This window comes from Neodiprion pinetum, chromosome 2 (assembly GCF_021155775.2).
Source record: "Neodiprion pinetum isolate iyNeoPine1 chromosome 2, iyNeoPine1.2, whole genome shotgun sequence".
In the NCBI taxonomy this organism is placed as follows: domain Eukaryota; kingdom Metazoa; phylum Arthropoda; class Insecta; order Hymenoptera; family Diprionidae; genus Neodiprion; species Neodiprion pinetum.
This window is the reverse complement of record NC_060233.1, coordinates 18,607,910-18,632,412: the sequence shown is the minus strand read 5'-3', so window position 1 is coordinate 18,632,412 and position 24,503 is coordinate 18,607,910. Positions and strand designations below refer to the sequence as shown.

Below are 24,503 nucleotides of genomic sequence, written 5' to 3'. Positions count from 1 at the left end.
CTGAAAACTTTTCTCGTGGTAAACGAATAAATATGAATAATTGCTTGATATATTAATAATAAATAAATAAACAATTGTTGAGTATATGAATTCGCATTTTGAAACTTTAAATCCATTAAATATCGTATTGATGGTGAAACGTTTCCGCCCGATGGTGGATCGTTCGAGGCGTCAAACATCAAATATTTACATCAATTCTATGTCTAAAGTTTATCCTATAGCTATTGGGGGGCTGGGACAAACCCCCAAGGTACGGTGTCGGTCTGTCCAGGTATCAATTGCCGCTTGTCATCCTGCCAACTCAGAGCCAATTTTTTTTGTACGATCGTGCTTACTTCGTGTTTTTTGCTGCGTATTAAACACTGTGGAAGAGTCAACTCTCGGTAAGCCGTCAGACAGCGCTTATAATCATCAAACGTGATGCTATTTATCGATGAATTTCTTACACCCTTGGCGCGCTTACTCACTTTTACGCCACTGTCATATTTTTCCCCATCCTCACCCATCGTAGTAAATGTGTACAGCTTTGCTCGCAGTCCCACAAACTCTGTCATAATTTTACCATTATTTTCATCCTTCATTAGCCCTAGTTGTTTTTTGTTTTTAAGGGGAATACCATACACATTGTCGGGCGGATAGTCAGAGGTGTCAAACATTGTATCTACATCACGTTTGATGATATCGTAGATATTAGGCACATTGAATTGATAAATAAGGCTGTCTGTGTCGGTATACATCAATTTAGCCTGTTTATTCGAAAAGTTGGTTTTAATATAATTATAGTGGAAATCGTAGAGAAAGATTTTCGACAGATCTAGAATTGATGCGCCGACGTAAATAGGTTTGGCGAAGTGAACTTTGACACGATTCATTTCAATGATAACCATATCAGTGTCAAATACGGTGCAGCTGTGAAAGTTTGCTCGGGCAATAAGCGTTCTCGCACCACCTTTTCCCTCCCATTTTGTAACCAATTTATCATCTTTATGATTTCGCACATTCTCCATAGTCTTGCCGAACACAGCGTTATTCATGAGTTTGTAAAAGTTTTTCTCAAATTCATTCCTAGATTGCTTACGCATGTCTGTATTGAGCGTGATGTAAGGCTCGAGCCATGGAGATTGCACAAACTTCAAAATTCTATGCACTTTCGCTAATTTCAATCCTAAACTCAAACACTGCTTCAAATTTCTATAGTGCAATATATACTTTGTTTTGGGGTGAAGGGTGGTCGCGAGTTTGGCATTTTTACTACCTGGGGGAGTAAAATGTTCGGGACAAAGAGGTAAGTCTTTGTGATCCTCGTGGAGTTCTACAGGGTAGTCCAAATCTACCCCCAGAAAGTAACCGATCGGCGAATCGTCCGGATGGTTCGTTATATCGATGTGCTGATACTCCCACTCGAACGAACCGATTGGTAAATGCACGCTCATAGCTGCACCGTACAGGTTATTCATGTCAAAATACATGAGATACGATTCCGCTTTGTTTGGATCAAAATCTGTTCCCATGAATCTATTATTGGCCCGAGCGTGTCGATTAGAACATTGCGCTACGCCGCCTCGAATGGCTCTTTCAATAAATAACACCATTTCAGGGTTGTCTAAAAGTTGCAAATTTACATTAGTATGCTTGAGCATCGCGTCAAAAGCAAGCCCCGGTGCAGTGTAGTAGTGCAACGGATCTAAATTGTATGTTTTGAAGCAGCTAGCGCGGAAATTTTCGAAAATATCGGCAAGCAAAAGAACATCGGTCTTTAAATATAAATCTGAGTAGCCCCCCAATGACTCTAAATGGAATTCCCTCCAAACAGTTTTCGCGTGCAGCAGCATCAACTTTTCTATTTCGGCTTGCTCTTTTTACAGACTTTTCATCGCGAATCAATTTTGGAAAGAAAAAAATGTCATCTCATTCGAGTGATGATGACGATGAGTGGTCGAGCGTTGATTGGGGCGAGGATGAGGAGGCTGAGGAAGAGATAATTATAGGCTTTTCCGAAGCAACACGCGAGTTCTCGTTGGAGGAGCTTCGGGATCTCGTTGAGGATGCGCGAGCTGCTCGAGTGAGACCAAACAGCTAATATTATATAAATTACGGTGATATATGTATGCAAATAATTGTAGAAAAAATGGGCGAATGAAACTATCGTAATAATTATAGATGTCGAAAATAGCGATGATGATGATAATGTTAACGAACAGGATAGCGATAATGATTTTATGGATTATTTCGAGGAATAAACCACGCTAAATTCATAATTATTGATTATATATTTTTCACAAGTAAAAATTCATAACATTTACATTTTGTATGACGAGAATGGGTAAAAGTTATAAAGATATACATTTGTAATGTATCCTATTTCTAGATTATAATTTTATCGAATAGTAAATTTTTTTAATTCTATGTATAAGCTATGATATAATTGAGATTAATTCTATCGAATATTCTACATATAAACGCGAATATAATTGTATATATCGTAATAAATTCTATTGTTATTTTGGTAAATATTGTCCATATTATCTATACACGCGATTGCAAGCTAAACAGTCTTTAATTAGAGGATTCGGCCCATCCACGATATCGCCATCGGGTCCTGGTGTGTAATGTATGCTACATCTGCGGAACCTTGCGATGGCGTGGTCCATTTTCATATTCTCTGGTAGTTTATCCCACGCATCATTGATGGAGTTTGATGCGAACGTGCAGATAAATTCTTTTGGTAAAAAAGCTATATCCTCGGACATCATTCCCCTTAAACCGTCCAATTCTTTGTACAGACGGAAGGATTTCTCGAGGGAGCTGGTACACTCCTTCGAATACCAACTCCTTAGTCGCTGCACATTTTCAAAGGCGCAATTGTATGCCGGGATGTATTCAGAGTTGTCATCATACCAAATTGAGCCCGGCGCTGCTGCTTGCTGGAGGTTATTCGCTGGAGAGTATCCATGGTTCGCGTCGTGCCACGATGCCGCTTCCATATACCTCAATTTTTCCATTTCAGGGGGTATGATATGCAAATCTTCCATATTCATAACCCTCGTTGTACCATCGACGATCTCCGTCAGCCATGCTTTCTTCTCCGCCCCTTTGACGTATACGTAACACGCATTTTCAACCATTTTTCTCACAATCTTCGTCACATCCTCGTGAGATTTGTTGCCTGCATTCCATGATATTCCGTGGTGATTGTGCGTCAACCATACATTGGTAGCTCTACATTCAAGTGGTAGGCTTGCCAAATCATAGGGCGGCTTGAAAATGATGTAATCCAGATCCGACCCGTTTACATTCACGACTGCGACTTCCTTGGGTACAAACTTCATGTTATGACCGATAAAACATTGCACGTCTAGGATCATCGCCATGTTGAGGAGTGGGAATGTTGCGCTCGATTATATACTGACGGATTGTATGTGGAAGACTGACTATTCCATCTCCAGCACACCCGCTTTTACCCCCTCGTGGATGAATTTTGTGGAAGTAGAGGGGGATCGCATAGTTCATTTAAGGCGCATAACTGCATGAAAATTCGAACTTGTTGAATTCTCCACCAAGGTATTTCATTTGCAGACGATTTTCTCCGGCCACGCTACACATTTCAGTCAGCTGACTGGAATCTTCTTGTAGAACTCTTGCGATTCTCGGTGGTCAGAAGACGTTGTATTCTCCATCGATTGTCGCCAGAACACGTACCCCGAATTTTGTTTTGACGAGTCGTAACCCGATGACGTCATACACTCCCCCAATTTCGAGTTCCGACATCTTCTTGGTTGGCAGATTCTCCAGGCGGCTGACGTGGTTAACTTTTGCTAGATCCATCGCGTTTTGAGGTTATTTCACGAGCGAGAACAGTTCACAATGAGAATACGATGAGAACAGAGTGACGATCACGATAGACGTACGCTTTATATACCACCCACCCCCACTACAATTTTTCCATTGGACAAGTCTCGACACGCATATCGTGCGAGGAATTTTTATGGGGACCACTCCCCCACTATCCCAGATTGGTTTAAGTGCATTGTCGGCACCATGTCAAAGAGCAATTTCCTGGAATTTTTTCAATAGATCTAGCAAGTTTTTACCCTATCTGATTTATGTGCGGCTTTCCGGCGCCAAACAAGTCTCGACAGGAATTATTTTGTGTGTGTGTGTGTGTGTGTGTGTGTGTGTGTGTGTGTCAAATCCTATGGAAATAGCCGTCGAAAATGACCGCGGGGGGGGGGGGGGGTGAGAGAGGGTGCGCCGTGAGTCGCGGGGGGGGGGGGGGGGTGAGGGAGGGTGCGCCGTGAGTCGCGGGGGGGGGGGGGGGGGGCGGGGACTAGGGGGGAGCGCCGCCATCTTTGGATTAGAACCGGCATATATACACTACTGTCTCTACGAGCGGTTATCCCTGTGGGATCCCAGACGACTCCATTCTCATTCATTAACCCATCATACTGATTTTAAACCAATGAGAATAAACAAGAAAAACGTGAAAAATATATTTAAATACATGAAAAAAAATGTCGCTTTCTTTGGAGCTGTTACGTCCAGCGTATCGCCACACGTCTCCCTCATACCGTCACTCTCCCACGATCCTTGTAGTAACGTTATAGTCTCAATACTGTCCGCCTATTTTTATTCTGGCTCACGTAACTTGCTTTTTGCCGACTCTGCTAATTGTATTCCTCACCATTCTGGATTTGCGTACCTTTCTTCTACTCATGCTCTTTACCTCGGTTTCATTCCTATTCCAACGTTCGTATAATCAACTTACACTCTAACTTCTAAGTTCAACCTCAGTTCCAGTCTAAATAATCATTTCATCTATTTATACTCCAAATCATCTAGCTGCACAATTACATATTTCGCAGTTTTAATGAAGCCTTTATACATCCAAAAGGTACACCTTCTCCATCTCATTATCACTCCTTTCATCATTTCCGGATTGAGAACAGCGACGAGACCGAACCCGAATTACCCAAATAACATCTTGGGTGGGTATAGAGGTGATTCGATAACCGCTCGTCGAATCAAACCTTTGCAAACCCGTAACATTCAGCTTTCAAGTTTTTTTCCACGTCTGACATTTTTTATCATGTCTAATATTTTCTTTCAATAACCTGTATAAGCTTTTAAAAAACAGATTGAAGATTCTCTGGTAATTTGTGCAAATTAAAATAACCAGTAGTTCGCTCGTGATACGCATTTTAGTAGTTGGGGTTTCAAACGTTCTAGTCGTGCGATCAATGTTATTGTGGTAAGGTGTGTCAGCTAAGAGTTAAGCTTAAGCAAGACAAGGGGGGAATCGATTAGTAACAAATAGAATCACCCGCATTTGCACAAGGTATAAGTAAAACTGCCGAAAACCTTCTTTATATCTAGCTGAACCGAACTTAAGCTTTAACTAATCGATTTGGCATCTGAATAACGTGATCGGTCTTTACATTTTTCGCATACTGCCGCTTAGGTCCTCATTGACCACGATTTTACATACAGGTCTGGAAACTCCAGTGGAAGAGGTAGGTCGCTTATTGAAGAACCGTTGGTAGTTCACCAGTCACCACTAGGTTCGTTGTGATCATACCTTCGGTGGTGCGGGCAGGTACGGGCAGGGGGCTTAAACAAAGACAGAACTAGTCGGCCATACTTCTATCTCTCCATCTTTGTCCCACCACCGTCGGTTTAAATCAGTATTGAGGTACGCAATGATAAATAATTGGTAACCGCGCTAGTACCGAAATTTGCCTTTGCTAAAGGACATACATAATCGTGGCTTCCAGCATTGCAGTTTCCAGACCTGTACGTAAGACCGTGTCTTCGACATGCTTAAGATTTGAATTCAAGTGCTACCGTTTTGTAGTCTCGCACGCTAACATGTGAGATAATTTCTAATCGACACCCTTTCACTGTTTCAGGTATTTTAGGATTTACCCAGTTCGTGGCCAAAGAAATTGAATAAATACTTATTTCTATCAGTGTTGTCTTATTAAATACCCCACTTCTTGGATCCTAAGAATCTTACATGCAGTATTGATACCACTGGGAGAACGCTTCTCATCGTTGAAATGTTCAATGTGTACATCGGGAACTACATGCGAAATCGACCAACTTCTAGCACTAATCGTCTGTAATTTCAGTTATTTTTTTGCAACATTTATCTAAGTAAGTGAATCTTGAATTAGTTGTTGCCATTTTTTTTTTATTTTACGTACTCTTAATTTTATGTACAACTTTTATCGTAAAAACTGAGTGTATGAACTCGTCTTTAATCGTACTTTGGAATACATTCACCAGTAACATGTTTTGACCCCTTATGAAAATACTTTTTAAACTACAAGGTACAAAAATAAAAACTTCGCAATGTATCGCATTGTATTGTATAAAGTTTATTGTTTGTATTGGGGTTTCAATCTTAACGCTCCAATTGCTCACTTCGGTAATCTTTCGACCTTTATACCTACATCCAAAAAATGTTCAATCAACTTTCAGACAATAACAGCTATAAAATTGTAAATATGACTTAACGAGCACCTCACAACAAAAATTTCATCTGGTTGGCTGAATAAGAAATATACAGTGTAACCTCCGAATAAGACCGGGCTCGGGCGGTTAGGGGAATATAATTCCGAGAAATGAGTTACCCCCACCGGCGGTCCGAATTCGCCACAAAAAATTGTCTAATATTAATATATCTAAATTTAAAAACAGTATAAATATTAATAGGTGTTAACAATAGATTAATTCATTACTATACTATTATTCAAAGCATAAATTAAGACCAAAACACAATTTCCAGGGGCGTACTTATTCAGAGGTTCGCCCCCGATTCTGTGATGTGCGACGATGCATGACGATGCGTGAAGTAGTGGAGGCAAATCTCGAGCGAAGATTAGGGGAAGCGGACTTATTTAGAGAGGGCTTATTCAGAGGTTGCACTGTATAAACAAGGAAGCGAATAGATCTATAACCACGTACAATGGCGCAACTCCTAGAGCCTATGGATTACCGAAGATTCATAAAGAAAGTGTGCTTGTTAGACTTATTGTATTCTCTGTTAACCGCCCCATTTACTCACTTGCTAAGAGTTTAAAATATTTCATAACATCTAATGTAAAACCTCTTACATTGGGGTTAAAAAATGAGGATGAAATTAGTAACGTTAGTGTAACGATTTACGTTTAGAAAAAAAAGTTACTTTGCACCTTTTGTATTGTCTGAAATTAAGTAAACCATAGCAAGCGAAACATACTCATTAGACCTGTCCTTAAGAAGGCCAAATCCGAATTTTAATGGTCTTACCCCCCAAATTGATTCGTGATAATTCAACAAAAAAATGTCAGAATTTTTTAAAAGTTTTCCCTCCATATTTACCCACCGCTAGGAAGCCTTACTTTTTCCCATAAGAAAAGCATTGATTTTTCGTGATTCTTAATCTTTTTTTACCGCTGCCCTAATTATCAGCTAAAAAATCGTAAATACTCAGAAAATGTTGACAGTTATGTTACCTTTTTGTCGAATTTTTTGGAATTCGATACAAGCATTTTTGGGCTAGATCAATCACATCTTTATTCTCTGTATGCTACGAAAAACGTGGACAAAAGATGTGATTGATCTAGCCCAAAAATCCTTGTATCGAAGTCCAAAAAATTCGACAAAAAGGTAACATAACTGTCAACTTTTTCTGAGAATTTACGATTTTTTAGCTAATAATTAGGGCAGCGGTAAAAAAAGATTAAGATTCACGAAAAATCAATGCTTTTCTTATGGGAAAAAGTAAGGGTTTCTAGCGGTGGGTAAATATGAAGGGAAAATTTTTTAAAAATTCTGAAATTTTTTTTGAATTATTACGAACCAATTTGGGGGGTAAGACCATTAAAATTCGATTTTGCCCTTTTTAAGGACAGGTCTAATTCTCATATTTCAACAAACCAACTCTTTTAAAGATATTCTAAAATTGCGCAGCAATGATTTTTACAAATGTTTTGTTATGTTAACGTTACCATCCTCACTTCTTAGTCAGTCTCATGTTAAAAATAGTTTTAATAGAACTTTGTCCTGTTAATATTCGGTTTTACGTACGGATGCTTTGTTTATTCTTGGATATTTTTCCATACAATAATTGATATATTATAAAAGATGAGTAGCGTTCTGGAAACATAGATAGAATAAAATAAGGTAAGTTAGGTAAATACTATAAATCTTTTTACCCTCCCAAACCCGTGGTGCCACCTTTTCTATGGCGGAAACAACACCCCCTCTCAACGCGGGTTTCTGTTCAGTGTCTGCTAGACTGAATCCGTTAAGACATCTTCGATGGCTAGGCCCAATGAGATCTTTATTCAGGACGGCGGCTATCATCTGGTCAGTGAGAATCGTCTAATTTTCCATCATTAAATACTTCCCTTACGTAGTGGTGCTTTATATCAAAATGTTTGGTACGTGAGTGGTATATTGGGTTTCTCATCAATTTCTGTGCTCCTTGATTGTCACAGTGAACTATCGTAGGTACTGAGTCTTCGTCCACGTAGTTAATTTCTTTCAACAGATTTCGCAGATACATGGTTTCTTTGGCGGCTTCAGTTGAAGCCATGTATTCTACCTCGGAGCTAGACAAGGCAATTGTTTTTTGTTTCTTTGCCTCCCAGGTAGTCGCTACGCCGGCAAGTTTAGAGACAAATCCGGTTTAAGATGCTCTGTCGTCCACGATTACTCCCCAATCCGCGTCTACAAGACCAGTCAGTAGGTTGTTATCTTTGGAGTAGATTAAGCCATGGTTAATGCTTCCTTGTAGTACGCGTTTCGCTGTCCGTCAAGTGCCTTTCCGGGATTCAAATTGAATTGGCTCAACAGGCTAATCGTGTAGGCAATGTACGGCCTTATTGAGATAGCCAGGTACATTAATGATACGATCAACGATTGATAAGGCAAATTTGCCACTTCTGCAGCTTCTTTCCTCGGTTGTTGGTCCCAAGTTCTTGCTCAGTTTGGTATTACTGTCGACAGATGTTGACATTGGTTTTGATTCTTCCATTCCATACTCTTTCAATCCACTTTCGGTATATTTTTTCTGAGACATAGCTACTGACTTTGTCGTTTGGTCTTGTTTAAATTCGAATCCCAGGTAGTAATGTAAAACTCCGAAATCTTTCATTTTGACTTTCTTGCTCAAGTCTTCTTTCAGGCTTCGGTATACGTCGTAGCTGTTTGCTGCGACGACGAGATCATCTACATATGTATATAACTACAATAAGATGAATGTCTTTGGTTTTCGTGGTATATATACATTTTCCTGTTTTCATTGATTTCAGTTCAAAATCTCTACCTTGGGCCCAATTTCTTGAAGCATTAGCGTCCGGATTGTTTTAATCCGTATAGTGTTTTATTCAAGGAATAAACCTTTCGTTTTCAGCTTTTATAAAACCTTCAGGCTGTTCCATTAATATTTCTTCTTCCAGGTCCCCATTGATATATGCCATCACGGCGTTGAGCTGATATAATGTGGGTCCTAGTTGAGCTGAGATGGCACCGATGATTCGTACAGAACTTTGTCTTACGACTGGTGCGAACGATTTTTGGAAGTCTAATCCCGGTCATTGGGAATAGCCTTTCGCTACTAGGCGAGCCTTTTTTCGTTCCACACTTTGATCTGCTTTGCATTTAGTTATTAGAACCCATCGACAGCCGATATTTTTTTTTTCTCAGGTCGATCTACCAGAGTCCAGGCGTTGCTCTGTTCCAGAGCGTCGGATTCTGCTTGCAGCACATTTTTCCACTCATTTGCATGTGCTCCGGTTATTGCTTCGTTAACTGTTGGATTTGGTGAGTCGTCATAAGTCAGGTTCGCTTCATGCTCCACGTTAGTGTCGGGTTTGGCCTGCGATTTTTCCACGTTGGAGAACTTTCGTGGTCTTCCTCTCGCGCCCGTTTTCAGTACCTTAGGGCGTCTAGGCTCCCTCTTAAGCGGAGTAGGTTGTATTTCTGATTCAAAATTTTAATTGCGACTTGTAATTTTTCCTTTCTCTTGTGTTTGTTCTATCGTGTTCTTTGGATTCTCGATGGCATTTATACTTTCGTCTACTTGATCCCTGATGTCTCTTTCATTGGTTTCTTAGTTTTTATTATCAAGAAAAACGTGGAATTCCATGAAATCTATTGGCTTGTTTACTGCTCCGAGACCGGTAGATTTCCAATGAACTTCACGTCTTTGCTTTTGATGATTTTTCTTGACTCTGGATCCCATAGACGATACACCTTCGACTTACTGGAATAACCGATAAAAACACACGTCCTGTATGTTGGTTCAAATTTAGCCTTGTTCGGGGTTTTGTCGACTACAAATGCCTTGCAGCCAAAGGTCTTGAGATTGGCGACTTCTGGTGCTGTTTCAAATTTTGCCCCAAAGGGCGTCACTCCGTCTAGACTTCTCGTGGGACATGGATTTCTTATATAAGCCGCAGTGACTATTGCTGCAGACCAGAAGGCTGGCCGCAATTTGGATTGTAGTATTAGGCATCTTGCCATTTCCACCAACGTACGATTCATTCCTTCTGTAATTCCGTTTTGCTGCGGGGTATGAGCTACGGTACGTTCCTTCCTAATTCCTGCTTCTTCGATCTCTTTGGTGAAGTCAGCTCCACAATATTCAAGTCCATTGTTCGTTCACAGGGTCTTTACTTTGCAGTCAGTTTGATTCTCAACCAACGCTCTGTAGTTCAGAAATGCATCCTTGACATCACTTTTCGCCTTCAGGAAGTAAACGTTGACCCACCTTGTTTTATCATCGATGAAGGTTGCGAAATATCCAGATCCCCCTATTGATTTGGTCTTCATGGGCCGATAAAGGTCTGAGTGTACAAGTTCAAGCTGTTGATTGTTCTTTATTTGTGATGCTTTGGAAATGGAGCAGCGCTTTGCTTGCCCTGAATGCAGATCTCGCAAGTTGGCAGTTGTCCTACTGATTTATGCGGAATACCCTGGACCATTTCCTTGAGAACAAGCGTTTTCAAGTATTTTTCTTTGAAACGGCCGTAACGCCTGTGCCATGTTTCCATTTCCTTAGCCGTATCGCTCACAGCTGCTGCTGATTCTGTGTCTTCTTCGACGAAGTACAAGTCTTCTCGTTGCCGTGACCACAGATTCTCGATTGCGGTTCCGTATTATAGCATGAGTGTTTTTGAAGCGGATGTCATATCCATTGTTTGTTGTCTTGGAAATAGACATGAGGTTAATTTTTAATTCAGGTACGTAGAAAGTATTTTCTATCCTGAGTGCCTTTGGTTTGCTGCCGTTATATACAGTTATGCAAATGGTGCCTTTGCTTACGATTTCAGTGGTTTGATCTACCGCTAAACGTACCTTTTGTTGTGTTACAGGTGTTGGATCAGTGAACTGATTTCTATCCCGACACATGTGGGTAAAAACTTTCTCGCGACTTTGGCTCTCGATACAACGGATAAGAATGCTTTGCTCTCTTCGGTCATTGCAGCACTTAGATTTTCCGTCTTCGATTTTCTTTCATTTTGGCAGCTTTCTTGCAACAGTCCGCTATCTTGTTTCCTAGTCTTCTGCAGAAATTACATTTGTATGGTTTGTTTTGCCCACCTGAATTGCTCGAACTCTCACCTGTATCGCCAGTCTTTTGTTGATCATTTTTGTGTTAAAGTAGTTGTAGTTTCCTGACGATCTGACATAGAAGGCTTCTTGATTATGATGGTTTGCTTGTACTATTTTTTCTTTTCTTGCATTGGTTTCCTCGAGAATTTTTATTTTCAACGTTTCGGGTGTTGGCAGCTCGTCTCTTGCTTCTATGGCACAGCAAAAGTTTTCGTAACTGTTTGATATGCTGTAGAGTAGGATTATTGCGAGGTGATCTTTAGCTACGATGATTTCCATTTCAGATAGCTCATCTACGTACCGAAGAAATGGTTTAACTGGTCCATCATGTTCCCGCTGTCTTTGATTTTTGCGAACAGCAATTGTTTTAGCAAAGTCGCTTTACGTGCAGGTTCTCTTGAGTGATAGACTTCTTCGAGTTTTCTCCACACTTCGTTAGCCGTCACACAATGTTTGATGTGTCATAGCTCGGACGGTGAAACAGCCAAGATTAATTATGTCTGCCCTGCCCTTTTGGTCAGCTATGTCCCAGTTTTCAATTTCTACGACATTCGTTACGACATTGTTATCTCCTTTTACTGGTTCAGGACGAAGTTTCGTTCTGTTGACAAACGCCTAATGATAATTTTTTATGAGGATTGCATCCATTTGTAATTTCCAAGTATCGAAATTTTCTTTATTTAATTTTTTAATATTTACCGAATGATCCGTCTTGGTTGGTTTTAGTTTTTGTTATTTCGCATTGGTACAGTTTCTGCATGGTTTGGCGACGCCGCTTGGAAGTTTTAGGTTAGATTTGACTTGCAATGCGAATTTTAACGCTTACATTAATATTTCTTTAAACTATAACTTAATAGTCGTGTAGTTTGGGTGCTGGGCCCATAACCTGTTGATATTCGATTTTACACACAGATGATATATTTATTCTTGGATAATTTTTCATACAATAATTGGTATATTATAAAATATGAGTAGCGTTCTGGAACAGAAACATAGATACAAGAAAACAATGTAAGTTAGATAAGTACTATAAATCTTTTTACACCCCCCCCAACCCGCGATGCCACCTTTTCTATGGCGGAAATAACACTTTGTAATACAAGTTCAAGAGAGTGGCCTCTTGATGAAGGTCACAAAGTTGACTGCATGAGGCACACTAATCGATTCATCAATTACTTTTAGCTCATCGTTAGCGGCCATCGCTAGTAGAAGCCCACACGTTTCAGCAGGCAAATTCGGGAAAGGTCGCATGGGCCTACGACTAAACACGACGAGCCGTGTAAAACGGGTCCCCAGGTTCGATTCTCGCGGTCGCCCGTTAATTTTTCTCATTTAAAAATTTCTTTTCTTTCTTGTTTCACATACATAACCTGACTGGTTATAAATTGATAATTAATATCTAAAAAAGACACTCCGACTCTTCAATAAAAACTTATGTCCAGAGGTCGCAGTATGCAAGTTTCAAACAATGCTCCGAGTTGGCCAACCTTGCCTTCCAAGCAATATGTAAATTCAAAACTTTCCATTGGTTTTAGCGTTTGAGGTCAGTTGTAAAATAGTTTAAAAGAGTATAAGTATGGTTCGAAGGACAAGCTTGTTCTGCGTTTAGCTACGAGCCATACTAGAGAAATTCGTCGGAGTCGAAACTTTCCAAGGGAGGCCTGGGTTTCCTCCTCGAATGCACTCAGAACATCAAGCAAATTTGCTGCATTGGCAATGAGTCTATCGGGGTGATTGCCCATGGCCAGCTCTTTTGAAAACACTCGACAAAGCTTGTCTGTTGCGCACCTGGTCAGGATGGTCTTGAACTTTCTTGGCGTTCCTGAGTAACATGAGTAAAAATTTTATAAGGCCAGACTAATATTATAACCGGTCCAGGTCCGGTCCTGCGCGGGTGCCAGTCCGGAAGACTCTACTAGGGCACATCTGATCTGACCCTGACTAAACCTGACATATTCCAAGATAAACGCCTGATCAAGATCGCGCGTGAAAGCCGTATCAAGCCATTGTGAAACCCTACGTTACATGGGAAGTCAGGGCCTGATGGTTTCACTTGGGGCGGGTGGGGGTAAGGGTTTGCACTTTCGAAAAATAGAATTTTTTTTGTCTTATCTTGATTTTAAACATTTCATGAATGTATTCCCAAAATTTTGAGTCCATCTGAGCAAAACTCTTGAAGTTATTATCTAGTTAGTCTCCTGCCCTTTAACACTATAGCTCTGATTGCAGGTATACAGCTTATTCACTTCTATCGTTCTGGTCCATTATCCTGTTTCGAGAATATTTTATTTAGTAAAGACAGATAAGTAAAGCCATAAAGACATATTTCATATTTGTATGTATACTAGACACTGTAGAATATTTTAAAACGAGAGATGAGCGTCAGTTTGTCGTTGTACGTTCGATCGGGCGCTTGTGATTTCTTCTTCAAACTACTTTTTCAAAGTCCTTGTTCACTGCCATTTACAAACTACTTGACCGATTCATTTCAAACTTGGTACACATTTTCTACATATAAAATACCTCCCCCCAACGTTTAGTTAAAATTTTTTTTTTTACATTAAGGGGGTTTTCCACCCACAAAATGGCGGAATTTTTCGTGGAAAATAGCAATTTACACTTTAGATGGCAACCAAAAATTTTTAAATGAAGAAAAAAAATAATCATAGAACGTTGGGGGGAGGATTTGATAATACTTTGAAATTTTAATGGTTTTTGATTTTAGATAATTTCTGACCGAGATATAGTGAACACCGCAAATTGTTTTTTTTTCTAAGACGTTCTGGTGCAAGCTCTGGCACCGGCTTGTTTCTCAATATTTCCGCATGAAAAAATTACGGAATATTGTTAAAAGTATACTCAATAACGTACAAAAGGTGATTAATCCATACTTTTAAAAAAAATTCACAAAAATAGTGTTTTTTGTTACGCTGAAACCCTTACCCCACCCCCCTTAATGTGAGCCTGATCAGATAGTATGGTAACATGGTGTGGGACCTCATCACTGCTTGATTGAAATTTCCATTCAGATGGTTGTGTGTAACCTACCTAGTTATTGTGCTATGTGCCTGTAATTTATTGGGCGGACGAGACACTAGAGTGTTGTGTCGTTGATCGAATTATCAGTCTAGGTGCGCCGGTTGCGATACCACATTGTCAGAGAGCTGTCGGAAGCAAGCCGCTTACGAAGAGAGGACTGTACTCACCCCTTCACGAGAGGTTGGGGCTCTGTAACGCGTTGGGCCTTTGCTATCCGGGAAGCTTCCACTTTCTTGCCTGCGACCTCACCCACAAGAACGAGTAGTCCGGTTTCACAGCGCACTTTTGTATTGTAGCACTATCGCGAGGACTGTTTTCTACACGCACGAGGCGAATCAATCAATCAATCAATCGATATTTAATATTTTCCACGACAATATTGGACAACGTCGAATTATCTGTCTCAAACAAGTTCAAAATATACGAAAGTAAAAATGTCAAACAGGAGAAGCCAAAATTATCACTTTAGAAAATCCAATGCAATCAACAAACCTTAAATTAATCAAAACAAACCAACAGTATTCGTAGCAAGAGAAATACAGAAACAATTCGTACAAATAGTAATAAAAAATAAAAATTACAGTGCTGTAAAGGAGAGAAAAACATGGTAAGAGTATAGAGACGTAGGTCAGGTTACAGAAAAAAAATAAAATAAATAAAACTAAAAATCAAATATATTGAAAAACAAAATAAAAAAAAAAATAATATATAACTACACAACTAAAAATTCAAATTGAGGTTAAGGTCCATTCCCTACATTAAGTAAAAGAGCTCTCTCACAGTCAGATAAGCGAATCATCATTCCAACTGTGATAAATTAAGTTATAAATTAAATTTCTGACTTCTCATAGTTTATTCACCCTTTTTGGATTTGGATTTTATCTAACTTCGTTCAACAAATTTACTGTTATCTACTAGCCTGCTCAGTCTTTTTACTTTACCTCGTGAGGATCTTTACGCCTCAGCAAGTTATTGTTTGGCTTTAGTTTGGCCGCAAAATTGCCGTGTTTCTCTAAAAACAATTCGATTGGTTATTCGTTTTGTGGATTTCCCTTTGTAATATAACAATTTTCAGTTGGGAATAATTAAGAATTTCACTGCCTCCCTCCATAAATTACGGTGCTGGGAGTTGAAAGAATGCCACCAATAGTAACACACGAATAGATTTTGTATTGTTACATATAATATACCTACGTACTCTAAATCGTAGAAAAAAGTTGATTCTATTAGTTGCTTCTCAATTCGTGGTTTAATTCGTTTCCATTATTTTCTTTGTTTTTGTTTCTTTGATAAATATAAAAATCATTACAATTTTTGTAACATGCAACTACTCTAAATCGTATTGGTAATGGTAACGACATTATATTCAGGTTTAACACTGTAAAACGTTGTTATAATGTTAGTAATTGTTATATAGTAATAATGATGTTGTTTGTAATAATAATCACAATGCGAAATATGTTTTATTACATTCTTTATCTTTTTTCTTCAAGTGGTTAGTGAACATAACTTTAATTATGTAGGCCTTTCTCAAAAATAATAAAAGTGTAAGCTTCTGTCGTTACATTTTGTTAACTCTCGCATGCGGTCGCACAGCGCCTGACTGACGTTATACATATATCATATAATCTCGTAAATCTTTTGCCGACATAAACAATTTTAATATTTTAACGTGTATTATAATAATATTTCAATTTATAACTAATTATCACTGGCATTTTTTTCTCTCTTCCTATTCGATACGTCGATATATTTCTTCAACATTCTTATTTTTATTTTCACATTGTTGCGAAAATTTGTTTGCAATTTTCTATTCGACATTATCATCACACGGACCAGCCATGGTAATAATACGTAATTTACAAATTGAAACTCATTTTTGAATACAGTCAGGGCATAAGTGTAATATTCAGTTTTACTGAACCCATAATTCAATTAAGTTGTTGACTTTTACCAAACTACTGTTTGATAAAAGTAGTTTGTCACTTTGTCACAAATCATCACTCTGCCAGAGTCATATGGAAATCAAATGTAAATGTAAGACAAAAATCGAAACGCGCAGCCAAATAAATTGTACAGTGATGAACGGTTAAAAAAAGGAACAAATTATATCTGTACGATTGAATAACCGATATCTCAAATAATTAATCTAACAAGATTGTCGAACATAATTATTGCTGGTTCTTCTGACGATATATCTTACAATAAGTAACAGACTTGGTAGACATACAACATTTCTGTAAATCAATATAAAATTATCAAACGTTTATAATTTGTTGTAGTGTTGAATAATAAGAACAATGCTTCTGAGAGTCTTCTCTTCTCAAGATTTTACATTTTCGAATAAGTTCATGGTACTCTGACATGCCTGCATTTTTAACAATCTTTTTCATCAGTCAAAAAAGCATCACCTTTAGAAGCATGTTATACTTATTACAGCACAGTTATAAATTGTATAAATAGAGATACAATGTGATTTATGTTGAATGTTTTTTTCCGAACACCTACATGGAAAGTTCGATTTTCAAACTCTGTGAAGCGTGCATGATTAAGTGTCTCATTTCCACGCAGTGTGGTAAAACGACATTCCCGCATTTTATAGACTACGAGTTCTTTTGACGCATGCTCACTGTTGGATAACTCAATTTTACGCAACGTGTCATCGATCGAGCTATCTGACAGTAATTTTACGTGCTGTCAGCGGGACCTTCGTTGTTTCTCAAACCAAATTTTCCTTCTCCGGTGTTAGAAAAAACGCGTGGAAAGGCGATGCCTGACTAGTGTCCTTAAATGCTCAAGAACTTGTGCTAAGAAAATTCTACCGAAAATATGCTGAGAATTCAACCTCAAACAGAGCATGTTGAAGAGCACTATGAGGATTCAAAGCAGTTAAAAGTGCGTTGTTATTTCCAAGAGTCGTCGAATATTTGAATGATATTTATATTGTTTTAAATAGTGATGACGGTTTATTCAAAAAAAATGTCTATGAAAGTGTCAACCAAGTCTGAAAAATAAGATGCAAATGAAGGATTACTGTAGTTTTTACGATTTACAAACATCGTATTATTAATACTAACATTAAAATAGACAATAAATGCATTCAAGCAATCAAACCTATTTCTTCGAAAAGAATTGTTGAAAAGTGACTAAGAACGTGAATTAATGAGTACATTTCAAATACTCATAAATCCTCAGTAAATGCTCAGAATGTAAAAGGCTCGAGCAAATTCTCTAGCATATGCTCGTGTTCCAACAAATTCTCCAAGCATTCAAACTTTGTCGAATATTGTATTCGACTCAGCGATCGCAGCACTCAACTTCGTCTCGTGCCGTCAAATTGCCTGTAAATTCCACATTCATCGGAAATCGCTCACTTTCCATACTTGTAACACAACAATACTATTTTGGTTTTATGATTATCTTTCATTTCACATAGCTTTCCTATGTTTACCACTTGTTTCACACACCACAGAATAATGATGTTAGTTAATCTACTGTCAATAGTAAAAATTTGAACACAACTTTGCGTAAAACAACATCTCTAATATAGAGAATAAACTAAATATATTTACACGCACACATCAATATAAATATATACATAATTATATCTCTATACGTGCGTAAAATTGTTGACAAATATATTATATATATATATATATATATATATATATATATATATATATAACAAAGTTATATAAATAGCAATTTATGTATTACGCAGTTTCGGAGTCGTTCGATCTCATGACATTCGGTCCATGACATCAAATTACTCGAGAGCTGAATATTTTTCATCGTATTACTCTAATCACTTGCGAATAAAATGACTGGAAAGTTCTAGACGAGAATCTTAAAAGGACAAAAGAAAAACTTTTAGTTTATTCCTGAAGTAGAAAAAATATAGCCAATCTTACATCAACTCGTCGTCAGAATAAATTTTTTTTTTCTTGTATCGTTACAGTTCGAAAATGCGTAAATGCAAACGAACGCTGCTTCATTAAAGCACACAGTAAATATAATACTGCACTACAGCCGGGCCCCAAGCATTGATGCAGTTTGCTCGAGTCTCTCCTACATCAAACAATCAAGAACCTCAGTAGCGTCTCGAGCTAATCGGTAAATTAATAATCATTCACCTACGTATACCGTAATACGTATACCCTGTACAGGTGCTCGTAGAAGTTACAGATATACGAGGTTGAGCATAATTTGCGTGCATAGGAAAGGTGTCAGCTTCGAATACCATCATTTATTTTTCTCCTCCCGACAGAGGTTAAGCTGTTTCAGTCAAAGACACAGGCGAGTACTCTGACGAGACAATTGCCCAAACTCGCGCATGCCCGCTGCCCCTGACTCGCGCATTCTTTCTTACGATTCTTCCTGTTTTCTTCCCGCTCGCTCTTGCCATTCTTCTGCTTTTTTAATTTCCGATGTACAGAGGTGGATGACCCTCTTGGAACACTGCATAGCCTCGACAATGGGCCTGTGGTGGCATCTTGCTGCTGTAATCAAAAACGAAAACAATGATGCAAAATGAAATTTGAGGAAATTTATCATCACTCGATCGTTAACCTATGCGTGAAAATAAACGAATCATCCGTTATACAGGATGCAAATGCTGAAGAAATGCTTGGCGGGTCCGCTTACGGAAAATCCGACAGTCTCAACTTTTTCCTCCCTCGAACCTTACAACTTTTGTCTGCAACATTTTTGACTCACACTTTTGGTTTTCGAGATGTTTGACTGGATTGATTAAAATCAGACACGCTGTATAGACCGGAGCTGAATTCTTTCTCCTACTGAAGATTGAAATGAAGACGTGTCCTTTTTTCCAACAACTGGATAATATTTTCAGTATGACATATTGCTCGACAATTTTTGTCTCCATTATTCAATAAATCTAATTTTCTTCCTGGTTAAAATCTACTGAGTCAAGATTTTATTCACCTGTTGCTGTAATCGATCATGGTGGTGGCCCAATATCTTCGACACAATGAAGGCAGATTCCTTGCTGGTTAATACTCCGCTGGCCATCGGACCCTCAATGAATTCCTTATCAGTCATTAGTGTGTATCTAACGCTAAACCAGATCTCGTCAGTTAGCATGGTTCTTTTGCCGCACGGTGTCGGTTCGATGCCACGTCTTCGGCATTCCGAGGCTGCCCATCGGTCTAGAGCAGTAAAGAGCACCCCTTCCTGTTTCAATTCCAAGCTATCGCGTCCTGCTATGTCCGCAACTTCGTCTCGTGCTAATTCTTCAAAACGTTCCTGACGAAAAACCGTCAATGGGTCCGAGTCTATCAGCGTCATGCAAGCACCAAGGAGGGAAACACAGGCCATGGCTATGAAAGAAGGCACGAAAAAGAAGTTATGAAAACTATGTCCGTTTGAAGCACCAGTAACGTATATTTTTCTGTTTACACGTGTGATATTTGTTTCTTCTTGTATTTTTACGTTCACGTTTTTGTGAAGGAATAATTCCCTGGCGGATTTCACCCCCCTGATATTACACTGAAGTTACACTGATTGTGAGATGACATTTCGATTACACTCAGATTTCACGGTGTAGTTAAGAATTTTGTACGCTGTATTTTGACTGTCATTGTCTTAAAAGCATACCAAAGACCCATCGAAAAATTACTGAAATAAAAATCTTCTATACATAATAAACAGCATTCGTTTATTTTTAATTATTAAGTATTGATAATTTAAAATAAATTAAAAAAAAAAGTGACGTGACTTGTACCCGGGCCATCAGCGTGCTAGCCGCCGACTTTCCTCACTGCACCACGCTCGCTTGCTCGCCAGGTCATAAATGTCAAAGGCATATCTAATGAAAAAGGAGTCTCCGAAACTAAGGCTTATTGAACGAAATGCCGTTATCTCCCTTCAATAATCAGTATCTGAGACCCATCAAACTCCCTCGTTAGTCAAATTCGTAAGTATTGAAGTTATAATTTGGAGACCGCCAGTGAAAGAAATCAGTGATATTTTGGCGATACCAGAGTCCACTGAAGAAACTCTAACTACACGAAAGAGCCGAATCCGCCAGGGTTATGGCGAAATACATATCAATTACTTACGGCACTCGAATCACACTAAATTGTAATTATGATACGATCTAGCGGGTTGGATCCGCAATTTCAAATGTTAACATTTCAAAGAGCGATCCGAAATTAGAAACCAGAAAACACTCCGTAAATGAATTTTTATTTAATCTGTCTCTTAATATTGCAATTTCGTTCGGCCATATATCTGCTATTAAGGGTTTAAAAAGTTTGGAAATTTGGATCTTTTATAAGCGTCGAATAATAATGGGTGCCTGAAAATTGGACCGTCAAAACCAAAGTGAGAGACTTACTAGTTACAGGCTTATGTAAAACAAATAAATACAGTACTTTGCAGCGTGCGTTTTGCGTTACTTCGCACTTCGATATAGTTTGAGTACGGAGCTTATCACTCACCGATTTCTCCAGCCTCGTCGCCTGGCGCTGGAGGTGCCGAGGGAGTTTCCGGTTTGCTTATGGATGAAGCCATGCTTCCGGCATAGAGGCTCAAGCCCTGGAGAACCTCAAGGACGTTAGAAGAAGTGAGATTAGCTTCCAGATATTTAACCGCCAGTCGGGCCAACTGAGGGCAGAGGTACTGGTGGGCAATGTCAAGAGTAGCTCGAGCTGTCGTCACCGATTGGAAGTTCACTGGCTCATCGTGGAGGTGCCTGTTTTGCAGAAGAAAAATAAATCAGATATTATTAGTCCAAATTCATTCTGCGACACATTTTATTTGGGGTTGTGAAACGTGGTTTCGTAATCAATTCCATGCTAATCCCATGATAGCATCAGATGTGATATAATATCCTACCTTTTCAATGAGTTTTTGGTTAATTGACAAACTCTAATTTCAAATAAATCTGGAATATGTAATTTCCGACCGATATATCAATGTCTCTGCGTTCTAATCTGTTTATTTAATGTTTTTTATACATAACTGTAAGATAACATCTTAAGATGGTGCCTTGAAAATTGAATGACAATATTGTTTTGAAATCTTAAATCTTTTGTATAACAAAAACTGTGCCTTCTTTATTATCCTGTAGTTTCCTAACTGATAACTTTAATTCAACATATATTTGCAAAACTTTTGGTATATTGAGTACTGTTTAACTTCTTATTTCGCAAAACTTTTTTTGGTTAGAGATAAAGAAATAATTCGATAAGATGTCACGTACAGCCGCAGCGTCATTCTATGGTTAGGTATTACTTAGTCGATCAAGACTTGTCACTGCAATGGAAATGCAAACAACTTGTATGTTTATCGTTTACGATTTATTGATGATATGACGTCACTGACAATGCAGTGATCGCAACGATAATCTAAAAGTAGGCGATCACGCCTAGTAGTCCAACCAAAAGACCGGTCATTGCTGGTATTGAAAATCTTCCGCAATCATTCAATTTTATACATGATGCCCGCTTTCGAAAACCATTTTGTAAATTCAAGAAATGCTACGCACTATCATGCGAATTTAGTAAAGTACACACTCTAACCACTGGCAGTGTCTGTGAAAATCTGATTCCCGGTATACGCGTACGATTTCTCTTCAAAATCAACAACGACGTCGACTTCTTTTCAGCATTATTCGCAACTTCTGTCGAAAAGGATTTTGTGTTTGACGATAGAATAAAAAGTAAATTTGGGTAAATTTAAGTATTTATTTTCTTATTTGTTTTTCTAATAGATGGATCTGGGAAAATGGGGTTATAAAGTCTCACCTGAGAAGGTGATCGAAAGCTCGCTTTTCAACGTGTTCCAGACGCACCGTTGGAGGTGGAGTACTTGGCGGTGGTGCTAAAGGACCGAGCAGCATTGCCCGGAACCACTCTGATCGTTCAGCGAGTCGTTGCCGTTCTACACAGTAACGCCAAGTGTCTCTGTGCGGCCCGACCTTAAAAGATAATAAACACAGGAGCAACGAATTAGAATTAAATAAATCTCCTTTCAGACTTTTTATAAGTATAATTTTTAATTTTTAGAGTGTCCCAATTATTGTCAAAATGTTATCATTTAAGGAGCTCTGGAGACGTTGGATAGGGTAGGAAATATCTGGAAAAAATTGGAATGCTGCCTAGAGTTGAAGCAAAAGTATAAAAAATCGCATTCCAGATCCAAGAGGGTGAGGGTCAGACCCTAATCGAATTAACGGGGAAAGCCCCATAGATATAAGTAGTACCAAATTGCCATGTGACTTTTTCCAGTTTCTTACCTCGAGCATCACCATATTGTCTTGATCATTTGTAGCCATAACTCCCACATCAGAAATCAGCGGAATTTCGGCCATGCTGTCAGATTTGTTGGCAAGATTCTTCGGGAGCTGAATCAAGAGGGGATGCGACTTTCCACTCGTTCTTCGCTGTCGCAAACCCTCCCGAATTTTTTCTCGCGGTCGTTCCGGCCTACTTCGAGCACATTGTCCGTTGTCCCCTGTAAAAAAAAAGAACCGGAATAGTAATGGTGCTTTAGGGAACAAAAATATTTTCCTTTCCTTCATCGTACAAATTAGTTTCATCATTTGGTCGACATACCATTGGTCGATAAATACAATGAAAAATGGTATATTGTAACTTCGGTCTTTTGTGAAAAGACTGTTGCCTCCTAGTTGCACACGGTTCTTTATATAACAAGAGTATGTTACGCGTTTTTTTACAAAACGCAAATTGAGGTTAGAGTCACGTAATGTCATTTGATCACGACAAAGCATGCGCGTAGTACAGAAAAGACCACATTTGACTTCTAGGACTTAAAGAGTGCTATTTCCAGCACTCTGTGCATGCACATGCGCAGACTGACTCGACCTTCATAAAAACGGGTAGGTACTTTACGGAAAACATACATGAAAAAATGCTCGGAAAATGCTCACGTTATATATTAAAGATATGAATGGATTTCAGAGTCGCGGCAAGTATCGCTTAGCTTGCTCAGCTGATAGTTCGGTCAACTGATTTACACAGTTGAATGGGAGTTGTCATCGAGGCCTTACGGCTGTATTGGCAATTGGCGGTAGGTGTATCGTTACACACAGGTATGATTGTAACCTTGTAAAATTGTTGTTATCAATCATCAAATCGGTATCAATAAATCAATAGTTTTTCCATATGCACTGTGTATCCTACATGTTCCACAGGTTTTTCAGGTAAATTTATTTGCGATTACAAGGTGCGCAAACTTGTCCGAGTTGATGACATCATGTCACATACATTTGGGGCATTGTCGCCGATATCCCGAGCTCTGCATCGATCATGGAGGATTAGTGCCGAGCAAGTAAACGAGAGCTTCGTTTAAAATTTGCGATTTATTTCCGATCGATGACAATGATCGAATGTTCACCAGCTCTGTATCACGCCGGAGAAAAATGAAAATTGTCTGATAATCAATTGGACAAAATTGCTCTCAGATCAGGATTTATATGATTATTAACAAATTGGGTAAACGATTGCTAAAAAATTAGAATTTCCGACTTCAAAATTCTGGTTGATATTCGAAATTCGTGTGATTTTATGATGTGTGATACGATTTATTTTTCAATTTACTGCGAGTGGTTTGGTTCCATCAAAAAAATAGGCTGCATCTGAGTCAAAAATTTCAGCTTCGTTTAGAAATGGCAATTCAAAAATACGATCTCATAAGTTAATATGTATATACAGCAACGAGTCATTGCAATAATTGGCATTGCAGTAAGAGCGATGTAACGTTCAATATTTTTACACACCAGCTTTTGAGGTCTCTGATTATGAATCTGTACTCGAAATTCGAAAATTCAAAATGCTGATCCCAATATGGTGGACGCAAATCCAAAAAGTTATTTC

The 24,503-nt window shown here is 38.7% G+C and overlaps 2 protein-coding genes across 9 annotated transcripts in view; one reads left to right on the top strand and one right to left on the bottom strand.

Annotated features, from left to right (window-relative positions):
- The window catches only part of LOC124213003 (uncharacterized), a 42,634-nt gene extending 19,497 nt beyond the window's left edge, over positions 1–23,137 (top strand). Inside the window, exon 5 of one of the 4 annotated variants that reach the window (XM_046613756.2) lies at positions 22,379–23,137. In XM_046613756.2, the coding sequence (XP_046469712.1) occupies positions 22,379–22,404 (26 nt within the window). In that variant the 3' untranslated portion in view covers positions 22,405–23,137. Of the gene's footprint in view, positions 1–1,865; positions 2,321–5,906; positions 5,967–14,329; positions 14,448–22,378 lie in introns of those variants that run through there. The other 3 variants (XM_046613757.2, XM_046613755.2, XM_069133894.1) reach the window with 3 other exon arrangements.
- Positions 16,101–24,503, bottom strand: part of axed (axundead) — a 50,045-nt gene continuing 41,642 nt past the window's right edge. For 4 of the 5 annotated variants that reach the window (XM_046613754.2, XM_046613750.2, XM_046613751.2 and 1 more), the window contains exons 2-6: positions 22,904–23,121; positions 22,413–22,585; positions 21,105–21,358; positions 19,588–19,982; positions 16,101–19,142 (exon numbers count right to left, since the gene is read on the bottom strand). In XM_046613754.2, the coding sequence (XP_046469710.1) occupies positions 18,924–19,142; positions 19,588–19,982; positions 21,105–21,358; positions 22,413–22,585; positions 22,904–22,978 (1,116 nt within the window). In that variant the 5' untranslated portion in view covers positions 22,979–23,121 and the 3' untranslated portion in view covers positions 16,101–18,923. The remainder of the gene's footprint in view (positions 19,143–19,587; positions 19,983–21,104; positions 21,359–22,412; positions 22,586–22,903; positions 23,122–24,503) is intronic. The other variant, XM_046613752.2, reaches the window with a different exon arrangement.